The 20,143-nt window shown below is 40.6% G+C and overlaps 1 protein-coding gene across 2 annotated transcripts in view; it reads left to right on the forward strand.

The window, feature by feature from the left end:
- Lmpt (four and a half LIM domains protein limpet) overlaps positions 1 to 20,143 on the forward strand; it is a 147,425-nt gene that overhangs the window by 9,754 nt on the left and 117,528 nt on the right. Inside the window, exon 1 of one of the 2 annotated variants that reach the window (XM_022061671.2) lies at positions 12,608 to 13,057. The exons of the other annotated variant lie outside the window; for it this stretch is intronic. Coding sequence (XP_021917363.1) covers positions 12,623 to 13,057 — 435 coding nt within the window. The 5' untranslated portion in view covers positions 12,608 to 12,622. Of the gene's footprint in view, positions 1 to 12,607; positions 13,058 to 20,143 lie in introns of those variants that run through there. 2 annotated transcript variants of the gene reach the window in all.

Below are 20,143 nucleotides of genomic sequence, written 5' to 3' on the forward strand. Positions count from 1 at the left end.
CGATGACAGTTCCAACTTTGAGACCCAGAGGTAAACGGTATGATAATATTAAAATGGATCTTAAATTTGATAAGCCTGTGACAGTATGTGCTAGATTCATGTATCTTTGAATAGGGATCAGTGTCAGGCTTTTGTGGGCACGTGTTGAACAAAGACTGGTTTTTTTAAGGGACATTGCAACGTGTAATCTGATATATATTGAGCGACGTTTCGGAAGAGTTTGCTGCTTGAAGTCAGCAGATTAGTAACACGTGACACTATGTTTCTGAAATTTTTATAAATATGTCGCAACCAAGAAAAATACAGCCGATATGAAACTGCGGTCTCCAGCATTCAGTATATTCGAGACTCAATAACATTTTGTGTGAAAGAGGAGATAAAGCCTCGCGAAGTGGCGTCTCCCGACAACCTGGATCGCGCTACAATAACCCCATTGTGCGACGTTTTACGACCTACAGGGTGTGCGCAAAGCAGTGTATTTAATTATGGGTCTCAGACGCAACATTTAGCAGGGAAGAGATAATATTTTTATCACTGTTTAAGGATATCATTATTTTAACGTTGATTGTAAGTTGTTTAATGGCGCAGTGTAAGCTGTCTCCGCCTGATTTCCAAAACATGTCTGGAACGACCTGGTGGTAGGACGACCGGAGCTCGAATCCGGGCAGAGGCCAAAATTTCTCTTCGCGAACTCGATGGAGAATGTGAGATTTCAGGTTCTCACGGAGATGAATATGTCTGGATTGTTGCGCCGTGCAGTCTGGCAGACGATTACCGACGTTTCAGAGGTTTTCCCAGCGTCCACGTCGCAACAACCCAGAATACGGCCATCTTTAAGTGGAAAATGATTATGGAAATCACTCGGGCTTCTATAAACTGAGTTTTAATATAGCCGCTTTGCTTTGGGACAAAGCGGTCGGAGTGTCAAACTGATCGCTTAACTTTGCCCAGTGCTGTATCTCCGTGTTACGTTTTTTTCTTACTTACGATGAAATCACTATCTAAGTAGGGTCATTAGTACCAAAAACCGTCACTGGATTCCGCTCTCAGCCATGTTAATCAATCTCATCTTCTCGGTCCTTAAATTCGCTGCCTCTGTTGATTTAAATTTTCCTTATGTATTCGTAATCTGTCAGATGTATACTTCTTTGCTTCTGTAACACTCCAAAGTATCTATTCTCTTCTTCTGTTTTAATAATATACAATCATTGTCTTACCACCGTCTTCTATATGTCATATCTGTTTGACCCTGTTGCTTGGATACCATACGCCGTAATGCATAAAGCGATTTATGTTCATTCCCGGTACACAGTCTCATTGGTGTTTTTGAGATTTACCGCCACACTGCGCTACGACAGCAAAGGATGAAAAATATGTGTCACATCCCTTCGTGTTAGGAATATAAATTTAGTGAAAGTGAGAATAATTCAGTTTACTGCATTTCGAGTGCTGTGTTTTGCTATTGGATGTTTACGTTGTCTGTGAAGTTGTGCACCACTTTTTTCCTTCTTCAGATTTTATCGTCGTAGATGTGAAATAAAATTACGGCCATATGTACGATCTCTGTTTCGTATTTATTTAATGGGCAGTGTTAAAAAAAATCATACAGTCAGAGATTCTAGTACGTAATACTGCCTGTAGTGTAAATATATATATATATATAGAAAGCCCAACAAAACCACTGACGGAACCTTAATTACGGAAGTGGTATTATGGTTTCCGGTTTTTATTTCGTCATGTTTAATTTTCGTATCGAAACGCTGAGTCACATCTGTCTCTAACAAAAAAAAAATAATATTGCGGGAAATTTATTTACGTATCGTTGGTATGAACTATTTCAACAAATACAGACCTGTTTTACATAGCCTGTATCTTCTGGGACGTTGCACCGTATAGCCGCAAAGCTCCTCCGAAACGTCAGCCAATATCTACCAGATAACATGGTGTAGCATCCTCGTAGACGGCCGGTTCAATCCTCGTCACAGTGAGAACTACAAATTTCGTCAACGGGGTCCTGGGATTTTTTTGGCTCTGATGTTGGAAGCCCTGCGTGTTCAATTGTGCTGTCTTGTATCAAGGTAACTGACGTCTGTGTTTTGTGACGTTTGATACATAATTGCTTACTCATTCTTTGTACATTTGACCTCATTTCGTCCCCTAGACATTTCATGATTTGGTAATTCTAATTGTGCCTCTGGCGTTGTTATTATCCGAACTCCAGAACCAGTTTGCGATACGGGAGGTGGGGATTAATTGTGCAAGGGTTGGCAGTCTCTGAGATTGGTACCGGTTACACACGACGTGCAGTTCTTGGATGAACTATGGGGCTGAAAGTAGCGATTTTAAAATTGTGTATCCGCCTCTTAGGAATGTCGTGTGGTGGACTATTTTTATTTTAAATTATCTGGTTCTCGGGTTTCTTTAACTCTTAGAACATCGTCCAAATAACATTTAAAGAGTCTGTTCTTAGTTCAAAGAAAACGAAACAAATGTCCATGATAACGATAGTTTGGTTGATGCTGTTTAGATAAATAATCGATGTTTAGAATCATACAAACACTTAAATATACTCTGAGGGAAAAAATGCAGATTGTGTTAAAACAGGTAGAAACGCTGCAGACGTTCAGAAGGTTTACGACATTGATCTTATTTCCCGTCCTCACTAACTTCCGGGAGCAGGGACTTTCTTGAGAAGCTAAACCTGTCGATTAAAATGATTTTAAAAGTCTTGATGAGAAACAGACGGATATAATAGCAAAATATTCGACTGCAGAAACTTCCTGTAATCCCACATACGATTTTGAGCTAATCAGCAACAAGATATTTAAAAGAAAAATTACAATCTATGTGTTGGGCTTCTCCTTTATTGCTTCGTGAAGCCTTGTGGCTGTTTACCACCATTCTCGAGGAAAATGTCGCCTCTTATCTGTAGGATGTGAGTCCTAAACCGTACACGACTAAAAAACCCCCCTGAACTCCATCACATGAACTCCCATCATTATAAGAAGTGGTTTATTTCTTGCCATGGACCACGTACGAGATCAGCAACCATCATAAACAAACAACTGTGAAAGACAAGTCATCCCAAAGATGAGGTCACGTGACTTGTTAATTGTGGTCAAAAACCGTGTGACGTCACAGTCTCTAAGCTGCATCCACCCAGAAGCATCCAGTTGTGTTGCCTGCCCTTTTATGGCAGTGACTAAGGCCAGTGGAAAATACTGCAACCTGCTATAGCGGAGTTAATCTGTTTCGAAACGTCGACCCCCCGTTCCATATGCTGTGTGTGTGTGTGTGTGTGTGTGTATCACTACGGTTTTCGTGGATAAGCCTCGTCGAATGTTGAAATTTTTTTCAAATGTTTCGTCAAACATTTGAGTTGCCATCTTCAGAGAGAATTTGTCTTGGAATTCTGAGTGTGAGGGTGTGAAATGGATTTTCGTGGCCCTTGTCAGCGGATTCCAAGAAAGACGTGTATACTTTTAACAAACTGAGAGCCACTGTTAGTTTCTCAATAAGGACCTTGGATGGCGTCAGAGGTACCGAATGGCCTGCTTTTGGCCTACTCATCGTATCCTTGAGGATCCCTGACCCTATGCGTTGTGACATCTTATTCAACACAGCGGTCGTTAAAAGTGATTTTGACAAGAATCAAAAAAAAAAAAAACTTCAGCCTTCATCATGATCTGTTGTTGTGGTAACACTGTGCCCACGTTCAAAGTACAAGTGTCTAGGATAATTAAGTTAAATTATTTTAGAAAATAATTTCTACGTAACAGTGGCGTGTTCTACTTTCCTTTAATAATCTCTAAAAGCGTCGTCAGATGAACTTTTAATCAGTTGAAATAAAAATAAGTCTCGTGTTCAAAACATATGTTTCTCCACCTAATCACTGGTTTAAGGTCATTGAACTAAAAGTCAGTTTATATTTGTCACGTTTTTCTCATCTTTGAATTGCATTTATTCCAATTACGGAGTCTGCTTACGGCAAATTGGGATGCTGTTCTACCGTTACGTAGCACAGAATAATATGAATCATTACATGTTGGTTACACTCGTTTGTTTTTCTTCAGAGAAGTAAGTTGATTCAATTCCCCCCCCGGGCGTTACTATATATTTCTGCAGTGTGCAATTACCTTGAACTGAGTCGGTCACTTACACTGTATTCACCTTGGAATTCTTCATCCTGACAGTTCTTAAATCTGTCGCTAGGTGACTCAGTATTCGAACTACTACTAGCGATATACTCGTTGCAAGCTTTAACTTATAAGCTCGGTCGGTATTCTGCATGCCCCGTCCATATAATTCATCTTTATTTTATCACCTTAATAATATTTTGTTGAAAACTGGACATTTTTGGTTGTTAATATTAACATTCTTTTTTAAAAAAATAGAAGTCTGTAAAGACAGGGGCTACATTTATTTTGACTGATGGCCGGTTCTTGGGAGCACAATAATGAACTCCCACAAAGGCGGGAAAAACAGTCCCGCTCAGTTATAGTAGGTAAACTTGTTTCTGTATCTGAATGTTGGCTGCATTTTTATATCGCATATCGACCTTGCATATCGTTCTGCATTGGCGGCATAGTTATTACTATCGAGGCGTCCTTGATTTATTGTGTTATTTTCTGTGTTGTTAATTGTTAGTGATTAAACATCTTGGAGGTCCAACTATTGTACTAGTAAGTACAGAACTTGAAATCGTTTGTATTTATTTTATAGTCGTGATTGTTATGTTGCTATTAATGCCTTCGTTCGACAGTTGGGTCTGCTGTAACATTAACCTTGTTTCTCACATAAGATCATTGTAACTTACAGCGAATCTTCGTAGAATTGCCTTGAAAAATGCCACTCTGAATTAATACGTATTTTTAAAAGATACATGTGCATTGGTTCAGAACAATGGATTGTAACACTCGTAACTAGCAGATGTTAAAGCTGTCTTCTCACAGCGCCCCACTACGTAGGTAATATGAAACTTTGCTACATTTAGGGAAGTAAGAAAGCCAATAAAATGTGTCACGTCGCAGGGGCTTGTAGAGGTCTGTTGGGGGAGTCACGTGATTTGTGTTTAAATTCAGATTGTTATTGATTCAAGAGTTAGAAAATGCGAGAATGAAAAAAAAAAACCCACTCGACACTGGTGACACATCTGACATTGACTGAATTCGGGTATTGTTTAATGTTGAATATGCTGAACAGGCTGAGCACAAACCATTCTATCCGTATAATCCCTCATTGACATTTGGATTAGTGTATCACTTTCACAATTTATTTATCGATGAAATATTCTCGGGTTACGAGCCGCGTCACGTGGCTGAACGGTAAATAAATCATATATTCTGCCAACGTTTCGAGAACAATCTCTGTTCTCATCCTCAGGGCTGCTGTGTAACAAATCTGATCCTTTTTTTTTGCGCTCTCGCTGATGGGAAATTGACATAAGATATGGTTTATTCACCGTTCAGCCACGAGACGCGGCTCGTAACCCGAGAGTCTTTCATCAACTTCGGTGGCCGCGAAATTATAAAATAATATATAAAATAATCTGAGAAGATACTGGTCGAATTCATGTTGTGAAATGTTTGAATTTCGTCAGTGATTGATCACTTTTTGACGTATGTGGCCGAGCTTTTTTAATATCATCTTTAATGACCATCTTCGCCGTAATTATCTACAGTCATAGTATTATACGGGCATTTATGGCATTTTGGGGCGTTTTATAACAGCGATACATTATTTACGGTTTTAGGAAAATCGCATTTTGCAGAAGATTATGTACGCAACATTTTCCTATGATACGATAACCATTTGTTCTAATGAAATTTGAATCTCCAGGGTACGAGCCAGTAGTACGAACGTCCAATTATAGAACACGTCTCATTCGACGTAGTTATCGAGAAAACAAAAGAACTTAATTAATGAATATATAATGTTGTAGCTCGTGCCAGGGAAAACCAGTTTGATCTGGTCCATTGGAAACATCTGACACTCACTTTCACCCGTTCTTTGTCTTCCAATATGCTAGTACTGGGTTCGATCATCGCCTGGAACTGAGATACTTCTATGCAAGCATTTATTCTTTGTCGATTTTGTTTTGCTGGCTTTGGAGTCTAGGCGTAGATCGGAGGATAATATTAAAATGCATCTTATGGAAGTGCGGTGTGTGAATGTGGACTGGATTCGCCTAGTTCCGGACATGGTCAGTAGTAGGCTGTTGTGAACACGGCAGGTCCCATAAAATTCTGGAAATTTCTTGACAAAGTGAGCAATATCCAACTTTTTAACAAGGAAACCTCCATGGAATTGTTTTGCAAAAGAGTCTAATTTCTGTAGTAGTGCGGCTCGTACCACCACTGATCATATTAATGGTGATAAATTGACGTGGAGCGTTAATAGAATAATAGTTAGCAGGAGGAACCATATTTAATACCTCAGTCCGTACCGCGAAGAAAACACAGCAATTCACCATTTCAAAGATGGACTGGTTAACGCTGTTTAAGGAAATGATCGCTGTTTACATTGAGAATCATAGTTCGTCTGATTAATATTAAAAAATTCAGTCCGTACCGCGAAGAAAACACTACACTTCACCATTTCAAAGATCAACTGGTTAACGCTGTTTAAGGAAATAATCGCTGATTTTTCTGGAAATCATTGGGAAATCCATACATACACTATGCGACGGAAATGCAGAGTTACTTAATGTTAAGGTAGGTGGTACATATAGTTACCGCTGGATTAAGAGTCGTAAAGAATAGAAGTTTTTGTAATGCCAACTTTGTTTCACCAAATGACAAGGCAGTGAGTGTTTGAATGCTTCAGAGATTTATAAATCATGGAAGTTTTCCTCAGACTGTTACTAAGAAACGCGTATCTTTCGTTACGGCAACGAATAAAGGCGTTGTGTTTCGCACGATCTGTGTTTGGATGCGGTGGATGGATGTAATAATGACCGCAGGTATTGCGTTTTACGAAAATCTGTACTCCATGGAGACAGTTTTTTTTTTTAATTTTATTTTTAAAATGGGCGAGCAACTTCCAACTTATTTCTGAGATTAAATGTAGCGTAGCAATTTAACCTCTGTTACCTCGGCAACTTTAATTGATTGATTCATTGCATTCAAGGAATCAGATTTAGCTCTCTTATATAAACTTTTAAAATTTCACAGTCCAACTGCGGAAATGATATTCCAACAAATCTAGTACAAGCGTTTGGTGTTAGAGTGGATCAGAAAGTGAATTGACTACCATAAAAATTAAAGTACCATTGGATAAGGGGCTGGGTGGGGATCGAACCACGGTCGTCCAGTCCGCAGTCACTATTCTGACAATATAAGAACTCTGTTATTGAGCGATTTTGTAAGATTCATTCAGTACACTCTCAGTTTTGCACGTCGTCAGAAGGCTACGAAATGCATCCATACTGGTAAAAAATCCCAGAATTTGTTGATCAATGTCGACGTAATTCTGGGAATTACTTCTGTATTCATAACCAACTTATCGTTTAAGTTGCATTGTGAGGAGAGGAATTTGTTAGGAAACTGAATTATCTATCACGTCACAGAATCGCACTGACGTTAGAGGGATACGTATAAAGTGGTCACCCTGATGATGGATGTAGTAAGATCCTTTGAAACATCTGTCACTATCTGCTCGGTACACCATCCCATAAGACAGCTGTCTTCAGAAAGGGCTCAGAGTTTAAATTTGTAAATCAAACGGGGAAAAGAAATGACATTGAACCTTAAAAATAGGTCAGTATATGACAAGTGACCTGTTTTTAAAGAACGCCATTACTGGCTGGAGAGCAGAAAAATGGTACGATTCGCGGGCCACATGTTGCAGACCCGTGTAAAATAGAAATCCTTATGGTCCGAAATGGAACGCCTTGCGAAAACGTTACGAGTTAAGAAATGTGACAGGTGTTGGCATGACGCAGCGTATTTAGGACTTGAATCCAAGATGGTGGGCAGTGGAAAGTTGGGGTATGAAACAGCTATTTGTGCTGAATGTTGAAACACTCGTGTACTGCGAAGTCACTTGCTGCTGCTTGGCAGTGCGGATAAATGACAATACTTTAGCCCTGAAGATGGAGGCAATATGTTGCTCCGAAACGTTGGTATCTGTCTACAAATTCACGTGGCATTAGAACCCAGAAGACCAGTTTTGCTTATAATTTATATTTTTTTCCCTCGTCTGAAACTTAATTTGTGATAACGACGAAGTTCGACGTGTTTTTTCTTATTTTGTCTGATAATTTTTTCATAATTACACCAACTTCGCTGTCGGGTGGCTAGAACTTGGGAGGTCCAGCGTTCAGACATCGCCCCGTGGCCTTACTGATGCCTTTCGTTGTTTTTCTCAGTTCCTCCAGGCAAAAGCCGCTTTAAATTGAGCCACGACCGCTTCCTTCCAGTTAGTTAATCGTCCTATCATTTGAAGCCCTATGGCATGAGCTACAGCATCGTTAAACAAACAACTTACACTGCCATCCGACTAAATTTTTTGTAGCTTTTAATAATGTTATGGTAGGATTTTTACACTTCTCTAAGTAACAAACGAGTTTCTTCCCTGATTCCTGGTTGCGGAAGGACTACAGAGGTGGAGACGAAGGACACCCGATTCCAAGATCAGGGTCCTTCAGAAGATGATAGTAGCTCAGCTAGTCAATACGTTCCACCTCACCTTCCTTATTTCTGAAGGTTCAGCACAGCCTGCCGCTGATACATGTCCTGAGCCATATTAATCCAATCCACACCGCCGCCTTTAAGGTATATTCTTAATATTACCTTCCCATCTACGTCCAGGTCTTCCAAGTTGTCTCTTACTTTCAGTATTTCGACTAATATTTTGTGATAATTTCTTATATCTCCTGTGCGTGTTACATACCCTGTGTGTCTCATAATTCTTGATTTCATCACCGTAGTATTTGTTGAAGCTCCCCCGCAGGTATTTCCACCTTGGCGTGGTGGGGGGGCTTGGGTGTCCCGATAATCCCGAGAGCTATGCCGGCGGTAGCTTTGCTACCGGTAGGGTCTCCCAAGCCGGACAGGTCAAGGGTAGGGACCAGACTAAGAGAAATACCCTGGTCCTCCAGGTTGGGGGTTGGATCGTAGGGCCAACACCCCTACATCTGTAAAAAAATTATATATGTTGAGAAGCCTCTTAAAGAGGAGGCTAGGGCTCGATTTTGGGCTGTTACGCCATAGTAGTAGTAGTAGTAGTAGTAGTAGTATTTGTTGAAGAGAAGAGATTTTACATCGATGCTTACATGAAGTATTCGTAATACAGCTTGTCTTTTGTTTCAGGTAAGTGTTGGTTGTTAAGGCAACGGATTAGTTCCATGGAAACAGTTGCCTTACGGGACCCACACGAGTTGTCCATTTCGTGGATTTGGTGAGTACGAGACTGATGATTTCTGTAAATCTGACTTCGTGGTGATGATGCCTTTGCAGAAGAAATGGCCGGTTGTTTCCGGCATGGCATTTGTGACGCACACGCGAGCATGTGAGAACACGCAATGCGAATTATGTGGTACAGGCATTTTCTGACATGAAGTCAGACTTACAGATTAGAGGCGAAGTATTCGTGGGATTCTTAGAATACTTTATGAAAGTGGGATTTTGTGGATGAACTTCTGACTTTGGCTGGCAATTTTTGTGGCATGACTGAGATTCTTTTATTTTCTTCTGTGCCACACCCAATGAATGCCAAAAAAAAATTGTTTTCTGCTTACTCTTAACCATTTCCATATCTGCTACCTTTGTTCTTCAATAACCTTGAGACTGAAAATGGCAGTGTGCAATATGCGCTCCTGTTTGTAATTCGGAAGGTCACTAATTCGGCTACACTTGTTTTCCTCAGCCATTACAGACGTCTTTAAAGTGTGCTGTTATTCCTTTGAAGCCGAAACAAAGATGTAATTCGGAAGGATTGCGGAAGAATAGGAGAGAAAAGTTATGGGGAGGAGGAAAGTGACAGCTTATTTTTGAAGGGTGAAACAGCATAATTTTACCAGAAAGTTCCGAGGCTTTGCCCCCTCGTGTTCTGTTCAAGGCAGAACGAGAGTTTGAAGCCGAAGCTCGTCTAAATAACATTTAATAATTCAGTCCGTACCGCGAAGAAAACACAACACTTCACCATTACGAAGATCAACTGGTTAACGCTGTTTAAGGAAATAATCTCTGTTTACACTGAGAATCGTAGTTCGTCTGATTAATATTAAAGAATTCAGTCCGTACCGCGAAGAAAACACTACACTTCACCATTACAAAGATCAACTGGTTAACGCTGTTTAAGGAAATAATCGCTGTTTAGAGGGAGACACGTACGGGGCACATGGATACACTTTGCGGGCAAAATGAAGAATTTGTTGTTGTGGTACATATAGTTACCACTTGGATTTAATTAGGAAACAGCAGGAGGGAATTCCTCGGTCTTGCACGTGTTAGGAACAACTTCCTGGGTTAATGGACAACCTCTGATTTCCCTCGATCATGTTTCTTAAGCAGTTAAAATTACTTAATACAGTCGCCTGAAGAAAACGTGTTGGGACAGCGTGGGCAGTGGTGGGTGTAGTTGCCTCCCTATTTACCGGCCCACCGTCGTCGAGCTAGCAGGTCTCTGGATTTCCGTGTCGGAGAAAGACAGGCAGTCAGTCTGTGTCTTGAACGCGTCGTGATTCTCTCAGACCAAGTGTCAACTGTTTCAATTCTGTGCTGGTGACTGGAGAAGCTGTGTGTGTCAGATGGTAACATGTGTTCGGTTTGTGCTCTAAGGCCCAAGGCGATGGTGACGTCATTGCGTCATATTTTTGCTACGTCACTAATATCAGACATTATCTTATCATGATTTGTTTCCATGGCAATTACGTGTCATAGGTGCTGAAGACATTGCATCTAGTTTAAGAATCAAACGTGTTAATGTTATTTATCGAACGGGAAAGCGATCTGCCGACATTAATTTAGTGTTCGATCTTGACAAAAGATATTTGTTCAAAACCACGATACAACTAGGGGAGAAAAATTGGTTTTTATAGCAACCGAAGATTAATTATCGCGTTCAAAAGAACGTGTCACCGATCTGTATCCTGAGCCAGATTAATCCGGTCCACAGTGTCCATCCCCATTTATTTATATAATATCCATTTTAATATTATCCTCGTATCTACGCCTGGATGGAAAAAAGTGTGGATTTAAATATAAAATATTCTATAATATAAATGTAAAACTCGCTTTTAATAAAACTCGTGTATAAAACAGTTATGGCTGGATGGAACAGAGGGAACTGTTTTCCCAAAATTTGACGCACGTTATCGGAAGTATCGATATTTTTATTTTTAAGACTACACATCTGGCATTTCCGTTTAGATAAAAGGATGAAAATATCAGGTTTGTCGGTTGCTGTCTTCTGAGTTATAGTGCCGTGTTGTGTGGTAGAAGTTTGCCAACGTTTCGAAGGTCATTGCTGCCTCCATTATCAGGGCGTTGTATCATAGCTTGTTCCTCTGAAACGTTGATTGGTTTCTACGAGACTGCACGGCGCTACGATTCACAAGACGGCCATCTTCGTACCTCCTAACTTCAGGTATGCCCGTAGTTAGGCACTTGCCCTGAACTTATGAAACAGTTGACTGCCATATTTTTTTTTTCCGAGAACAAGTTAGGATCTGAAAGAATTCCGTAAAGTGTTTGGAACTTGAGATGTGGACTCTGCAACGCTTTCGAAACGTCATTCTCTTTTATTTTGAAGGATGAACGTAGTTTGCAGGTGGTTTAATACAGGGTGATCATAGATACGTTTTGGTCCAAGGACAAAGGAGTGATAAATGTAAGACATCGCGTATGAGAAATTTTACGTATCGCCCAGAATTTTCTGGGTATGCAGCCAGGTTGGCGGAAACAAAAATTAGAAATTTTGATGAGGCACACTCTTTATAAACGTAAATTTTGAAGATCAGCTTGGATGTGGTTGATTAACATTGAGACGAATCTTCGGGAGTTGGTTATAAGGATGGATGAGTGGATGGAACTGGCTCAGGATCGCGCCAAATGACAGGTTTTGGTACTACCGGTATCGAATATTTGGGTTTTGCTAAGAAATGTCCAAATATGAAGTAACTAGCTTCATTGCCGAAAAGCCTATCGTGAGGCTGATGATTCCATATCATTATCATCACTAATTCTATCATTATAACCTAATCCAGGACCGTTTTTAGATTTGTTATCTTGATTACTGTAATAACCTCGTCGAAACAAACATTTCTTAAACCCAAACCGATGTGCTTTGAATCTGATATTATTTATCTACGTTTTGATGAATTTTTGTTGTTGAAACCGATTCACATCGAACAGTTATATCATGAAATTACTAGTTTTATATTATTAAAAAATGTGTTTATAAAGTGTAACGCGACTATTTTTCGTACGAAATTAAATTTTCCACTTTTGTTTAATAGCTTTTCTTCCGTTTACAGAACTCAATTCTTGAGTTATCATCGCTGCTTTTTGTCTGAAATTGTTCCGCTTGATGAACAGGCTGTTATTGCAAACACATAGACGTTTTCTGAAGCGACCTCTTTGCCTTATTCCGTGCGAAAGATTGAGTCTGAAGGGAAAAGATGTCCTCTCAATACGGCGTACGTCCCAAAGCAAACAGTTCATCAAACCATTCGCTAAGGCCACCCAGAACTCTGATGCTCTCGGCGGACCCCAATGACAATTCCTGGGCGTCTAGAACGAACAGGTCAGGCCAGCAGAAGTTGTATGTTGTGGACGGACACGGAAGAAATGGAGCAGAAGGTGGCAGTTTGTGTGGCGTTGGACAGAGTTTTTCTCGTGGTACCTGGAGACATGAAAATCACAGGAAGTCCAAGTCGGAATATTTGAATCGGAAATTGGTGACGGCTGCGTCACCCGAAGCTGATGACGAGGACGAAGATTACCACTGTGGGAGAAATGCAGATAGCAGAATGTGGGACGAATACCGTCAGCAGAACTTCAGGGCGTCTGTGGGACCGACACCTTCAAGAGTCCGACGGGAATACAGGGGAGGGGTGAGTGTTTGTTAATCTACAGGAATACCTCGTTTTATTTCGCTTCGCAGATATTGCGTTTCTTAACAAATTGAATGTTTGTGGCAGCCCTGCGTCGAGCAAGTCTATCGGCGCCATTTTTCCAACAGCATGTGCTCACTTCGTGTCTCTGCGCCACATTTTGGTAATTCTCGCATTGTTTTTTTTAGACTTAATGCTATTGCACACTTAAAAGACTACAGTATAGTGTAAACATAACTTTTATATGCACTGGGAAACCAAGAAAATCGTGTGACTCGCTCTGTTGCGGTGGTCTGGAACCGAACCCGCAATATCTCCGAGGTATGCCTGTACTTGTCTTAGTCGTGTGATCGTCATTTAGTTCACAAAGGTTTTTGTTAATCGACCGTGGTTCGTAACTAAGCACCATTTCACGCAGACGAATGTGTGAGTGACGATATAGCTCCACGCGTCATGGAGATAAATGATTAGAGTCACGCCCCGTCCGTTTTATCCCCGGAGAAGAGAAATTTCCTTCCCCCACCGCGAAAGGAAATTTCGGAGGGAGGTACAGCCCTTGGCCAGTCACAAAATTGACTGAGCTACCTCACCTCATTGACTTCTTTCTTAAGACAGTTTAATTAAAACTAATTACAACTTGTCATCTCGTGTACGTGGGAGGAAGGGATAGGGCAGGAGATTTTCTACTGTTTTAGTAATATTTACGCATTGACTCCCTACGAACTGGAAAGGGGAGGGGGAACATGTGCTTTTACGAAGGTTCCCATGCAGTGCCCGTTCGTCCCGTAAAGGTAAGTTTCGTGGGGATAAATCGTTTGGAAATGCAGAAGGTAAAATGAAGAATGGAGCAAACAGAGAAATTGAGCAGGGGCTAATTGCTTTCGTACCCAATTTTTAATTTTGTTACTGGCCTTGGTAGGGCGACGTTGCGGGAAATTTTAATGTTAATTTGTTGGGGGGATACTTTAGGGTTGAATTTTGATAGTAACATTGGCAGGGCTGCGTGAGAGAAGCCGAAGGTTGTCTGTATGTTAGTTAAGAATTCAGTCCGTACCGCGAAGAAAACACCACACTTCACATTGAAAATATCAACTGGTTAACGCTGTTTAAGGAAATAATCGCTGTTTACACTGAGAATCATAATTCGTCTGATTAATATTAAAGAATTCAGTCCGTACCGCGAAGAAAACACCGCACTTCACCATTACAAAGATCAACTGGTTAACGCTGTTTAAGGAAATAATCGCTGTTTACACTGAGAATCATAATTCGTCTGATTAATATTAAAGAATTCAGTCCGTACCGCGAAGAAAACACGACACTTCACCATTACGACGATCAACTGGTTAACGCTGTTTAAGGAAATAATCTCTGTTTACAGTGACAATCATACGAAACACATTAGTGAAACATGAAGAGTTGCTGATTGTTGAAGCAAATGGTACATTTAGTTACCACTGAGCTCTAAAAGGTTGATGGGTCGAAAGGAGATGCGTAGTTTGCTATTTAACGTTTCAGTTTTAAAGTTTTGCATGGTTAAGCCATAATTCAGCAGCTTTCAGTGAGCAGGGTGAGAGTTTTGTAACAGTAACCACGCATGGGTGTGGCAACTGTGGCCAAAGGTATAAGGCCTTTGAAAAGTACAGCCATTCCGCTTTTAATGCACACGTAAGCAATTACTTGCTTCGTTAAACCGGTCCATTGAGTAATTGCAGCATTATGTACCAGGATTTAAAAAGTCTCTTTGTTTACATCAGAGCTGCTGGAGTGTCAACATTATTTTGCGATTAATTTATCATAATTCATGTTTTAACCTGCAATGTCTTGCAGAAGAAGAAATTGTTACCAAAATAAAATTTGAAAATATCATAATTAGAAAGAATGCGTCATCTGGGTTGTAGCGCCGACGTTTTTATCAACGTTTCACAGGTTCTTGCTGCCTACATCATCAGGGCGATGATCATAATTAGGCTGAGAAAAGTCGACAGTGCGACGGACTGGCCCATAATGTGTTCATCACTAAAACTAAAGCTTGATGAATATCCGAAAAGAACGAGGCGAAACATGAATGTGATACATAAATTATGTGTTAGTCTTTGAGAATCTCACAGTCGCTTAGCTGGTTAGTAAATTATACGCCAATTTTGATTCAGTAACCAACCACTGGCCCACATCTTGAGCCAGTTGAATCCAATCTACACTCGGTGTTTTAATTTCGATTTTAAATATTATTCTCTCATCTACTAGATCTACTAAGTGCTCTTTTCCCTAAAGAAATTTTGTTTGCATTTCTGATCTCGCCATTCGTGCTACATGTTTCGCCATCGCATCATTTGTGATCCGAAAGCCTCGATAATACAGTTTCTGGCGAAGAGTTTTATGCCTACTGAATAAATGCAGAATGAAGCCTGTCCAAGTAACACATGGATGGGCCTGATCTGAACAGCTTGGAAGTGTAAGGAGACGTCTTCGTGGTACTGGGCAGGCACGCATTGTTCCAAACCCGTGTCCGAGTCAGTTGCACGATATTGGCTTTCTTTCTACGCTACTTAAACTGTAACTATGGCGACCGACCACTGGTCATTCCCTTCTCTTGTTGAATAGAAGGCATGAAATTGCACATTTGTGAGCATGGACCATAAACTTCACATTCAGTATCCTGTAAGAGAAAGCTGGAGGCTTTGGGAAAGAAGATAGATTGTCGATACAAACTGGCAACATTATACACCGATTCACTTAATTTGCTAGCTCTTTCAACGCTTCGCTGAAGACCGCTTGCTTGTACAGTAGTTAGACGTTCGTGTAAATACGCGATAAACATTACTAAAGGCTCAGTTAAAGTTCATTTGCGGGCCCGTAGATCGCAGAATTTTAAAGCTCGTCTATTTAAGAATTCAGTTCGTACCGCGAAGAAAACACCAGACCTCACCGTTACAAAGATCAACTGATTAACGCTGTTTAAGGAAATAATCGCTGTTTACATTGAGAATCATAATTCGTCTGATTAATATTAAAGAATTCAGTCCGTACCGCGAAGAAAACACCAGACCTCACCGTTACAAAGATCAACTGATTAACGCTGTTTAAGGAAATAATCGCTGTTTACATTGAGAATTATAATTCGTCTGATTAATATTAAAGAATTCAGTCCGTACCGCGAAGAAAACACCACACTTCACCATTACAAAGATCGACTGGTTAACGCTGTTTAAGGAAATAATCGCTGTTTACACTGAGAATCATAGTTCGTCTGATTAATATTTAAGAATTCAGTCCGTACCGCCAAGAAAACACCAGACCTCACCGTTACAAATATCAACTGATTAACGCTGTTTAAGGAAATAATCGCTGTTTACATTGAGAATTATAGAGAGAGAGAGAGAAGAGAGAAAGTGGGGGGAGTAATAATTCGTCTGATTAATATTAAAGAAGTCAGTCCGTACCTCCAAGAAAACACCACACTTCACCATTACAAAGATCGACTGGTTGACGCTGTTTAAGAAAATGATTCCTGTGGGAATCATGCCAGAACGTTTTACCCAGTTACTCTTTGGCGACGCCGTCAGTAAGTAGTTCAACTTAGAAATATTAAGGATGTGGTGTTGTCCCTGGGTCTGCCTGGAGGGACTGAGGAAAACAAAGAAAATTATCAGTCGCGGTAGCTCGTCTCCTCGTCGAGACTTGAACACGGAACTTTTATAATAACGTTTGGCCGTGTATTTAAATTTCGTTCGCTTGTTTAGAGTTGATCCAAACTTCGTAGATCAGATTCCTTGAGAAACTGTCAGTCGCTCAGCTAGTCAATAAATACGCCCTTTTTTTATAATGACCGAAGGTGTATTACCTGCCCTGAGCCAAATCAAACAAACGCACATCTCCGTTTCCTTAAGATACATTTCAATTTATTTACCCATCTACTTCAAGTTCCAAGTGGTGTCTTCTATTCAGGCTTCGCAATCAATGTTCTGTAGGCATTTGTCATATCTCGCATACGTGCTACTTGCTCCGCCAATCATATTGTCCTTCATTTGTTCATTATAATAATCGGGGTTCCGTCACTGCCACAATTAATCGCTGTGGTTCGTCACTGTTCACTGGCAGACTGGTTAGTGATTGTTTAAGACGGCCGCAGTGCGGAACAAAGCGTGACGAGTCTTCGCCGAAGGTCGGGTCCATCCACCCATCTGAATCCATCTTGACTTCCACGGCTAAAAAGCACGCTGACTGCGCTGACAACTCCGTCTCAGAATCGCTGACATTTTTTCTTTGTCAGCAAATATTAGGTTAAAATCAAGGATGTGATGGACGGACCTGTAGCACGAATGGGGAGATGGAAAATTTACAGTAAATTTTTGTTGGAGGGGCTGAAAGGGAAGTGACTACACGGTAGACCTAGGCGTAGATGGGAGAATAATACTAAAGTGAATCTTGAGGAAATATAGCGGAAGAGAATGAACTGAATTTGACAAGTTTAGGATGAGGAAGTGTCGAGCTCTTGTGAACGCTGTGATGAACCTTTCGGTCTCTATAAAAGACGGATTAGCTGATAGATTGCCAGTTTCTGAAAACTAATTGTACTCCACAGAGTGCAAGCATCTTTTTTTTTTTTTTTTTTTTTGGGGGGGGGGTGATGTATCTCGTACGGGGTTTAAGATTTAAAATAGGCCGCGTGGGGGTTGTTTGAAATTTGTATGTCGAAGTACGAGGTTCTGAAGAAAACCACGGATAAAGTCATGACTGCCCGTCTGTCTACCGTGTTTTGTAATGAGGTCTCTGGAATATGAAATGATTTGAATGACTTTGGACTGATATTTTCTGGTTGTGTGGATTTCGTTTGTCTCGACGTAATTACAGGACCCGTGGAATCGGTTGATTCCGAAATACGTTTCCTGGCCGCGTGGAATATTTTAATTGGAGGATGGCTCGTCATGGAAATGTCTGTCGAATTACAGGTCCCTCAACAGCTGCAGCGTAAGATGACATCATTCGCGTTACCATGGCGACCGGTTTTAAAGTAAGGCCAACAGACTGACAGTCACGCTTTGTACCAACCGATCAGTTGTAATTTTCTTTTAGTCTTGGCTTCATTACCGGTCTGTGAGAGTCCGGGATTCGATTTTTGTAGTGGGTGACAGTCTCAGGCTCCTAGCCTTGATTTCTGAAAGTAAAACAGGAATAAATAGCCTGTACGTGGCTGCGTTCTGTATAGGATCCTGGAAAAATAAAAGAAATAAAAATAATTAAAATAAAATAAATATTCCACGCAGAAATGAGCTTGCAGATGGGCGTTACCCAGCCAGCTGTTGGTTGATTTCAGAATTACTCAAGCGATTTTAAATACGTATTACCTGTCTTGCCATTGGTAATCTTCCGCCCGTTCAGAAATTTAAACTTTTTACCAAAGTCCGCGCGCTACTTTGCTTTTGGTTAATTAATGTAGCTAAGTGAGATGGGATCATCAGTTATTTTGAGGGTTTAGCATCAGTAGGCGTTGTTGGTTATTTTCAGGTCACACAAAATATGTTAATAGAGCAGTATTACGTGGAATGGATAATGTCGTGCCAAGCTATTTTGAACCTTAAAAGAAGACGAGAAACAGGTTGTCATAGATGTAGATGGTAGGAATATTTTGCTTAGCCTCGGAACGGGACCTCGTGGTCCAGACCTTATTATGGAAGAGGACGACAAAAGTTTAATGTTTTTAAGGCGGATGTAATATTCAGGATATGTTCGAATGTGGGGGTGGCCTGAATTGTAACGACTCTTATACTGAATTTAATGAAAATCTGTCAGTTTTTTTTTAAATTTTTTTTTGTGGAGAACTTTTGCGCTGCGAACATATCGATTTGTAAGCGATTGTGTCATTGGCTGACCTTTATACACGGCGTAAATTTGTCTGTAGTTTAAAAGAGACAGGATCCGTGGCCCGCGATTGGTTGGACACTACATTGAGCCAGTTTCATCCACGCCCCTCCCCCCTCGGAACAAACTAGCTGCATGAAGCTGAGTCCGTATTGAGAAGCTGAAATTACGCTCATCTGGTAAAGAAATATCCCACCTTTCACCGTATCCGAAGGTTAATTACTATGCTCACAAGAGCCCGCCACCGGTCCTTATCCTAAGCCATATTAATCTACTCCACACCCTCAAAACACTGTCTCTCTAAGATACATTTTAATATTATCCTCCCATCTACGACTAGGTCTTCGATTTGCACCACACATCATCGCCTTTACAAATATAATAATAATGATCTTTAGGATGATATTTTTAATTTTTTTTTTACTGACAATCGAATTAAACTTATGCGTGGACCCTGTGAGCGACACGCAGGATGGTATATATAGTTACCACTAACGTGTATGGGGTTAAGTTAAGTTGTGGATGGTTTGGTAGTTTCTCGTTGGTCGTGCATCTCATGAAAATTGCTAAGAGGGATTTTTAAAGCTGTTTCTTTGGCTACGGTTCAAATATTTTTGTAATAAAATATTTTGTGGCGAATTCTCATTGGTCTGTGAGTTAGAAAACGTGCGTCTGCCGTCACGTGTACACGTAACTGGAACCTGATTGTAGTGGAACAATTCAGAAGTTAAGAGAAAGTGCGTTAATCTGTTTTGTGTTTCATTAAACAATGACTTGTCTCGGACTCAAAGTCTGCTGGGTACGTTTCTGTTGTTTTATTGTTCAGTAGTTTTTGTGCCGCGTGGGTCGAATAAAGAAGGCGGTGGTTTGGAGGCCATGTTCATTGTTACGTAAGTAGGCAGACAGATTCTGTACTCTGAAGAGCGAATCTCATGTACATTTGAAAGTTCAGTTCTTACGTCAATGAGAACACAACGCGTCTCCATGACTACGATATTTGGTTAGTGTTGTTTAAGGGAAAAATGACTGTTTATTACGAGAATCATTTATAAGCCGGGTTCGATTCCCGGCGGTGCCCGAATTTATAACTTGTGTTGGGCAAGGCCGTGGTCTAGGCAACACGGAGTTTTCCTCCGTGGCATCCCAACAGTTAATCCATTCACACACAGAAGAAGGCAATGGCAAACCACTTCTGGATCATCTGCCAAGAACGTATATGAACAG

Source organism: Zootermopsis nevadensis, unplaced genomic scaffold, assembly GCF_977971745.1.
Source record: "Zootermopsis nevadensis isolate Lab colony 2312 unplaced genomic scaffold, Znev_1.0 Znev_ptg000061l, whole genome shotgun sequence".
Lineage (NCBI taxonomy): Eukaryota > Metazoa > Arthropoda > Insecta > Blattodea > Termopsidae > Zootermopsis > Zootermopsis nevadensis.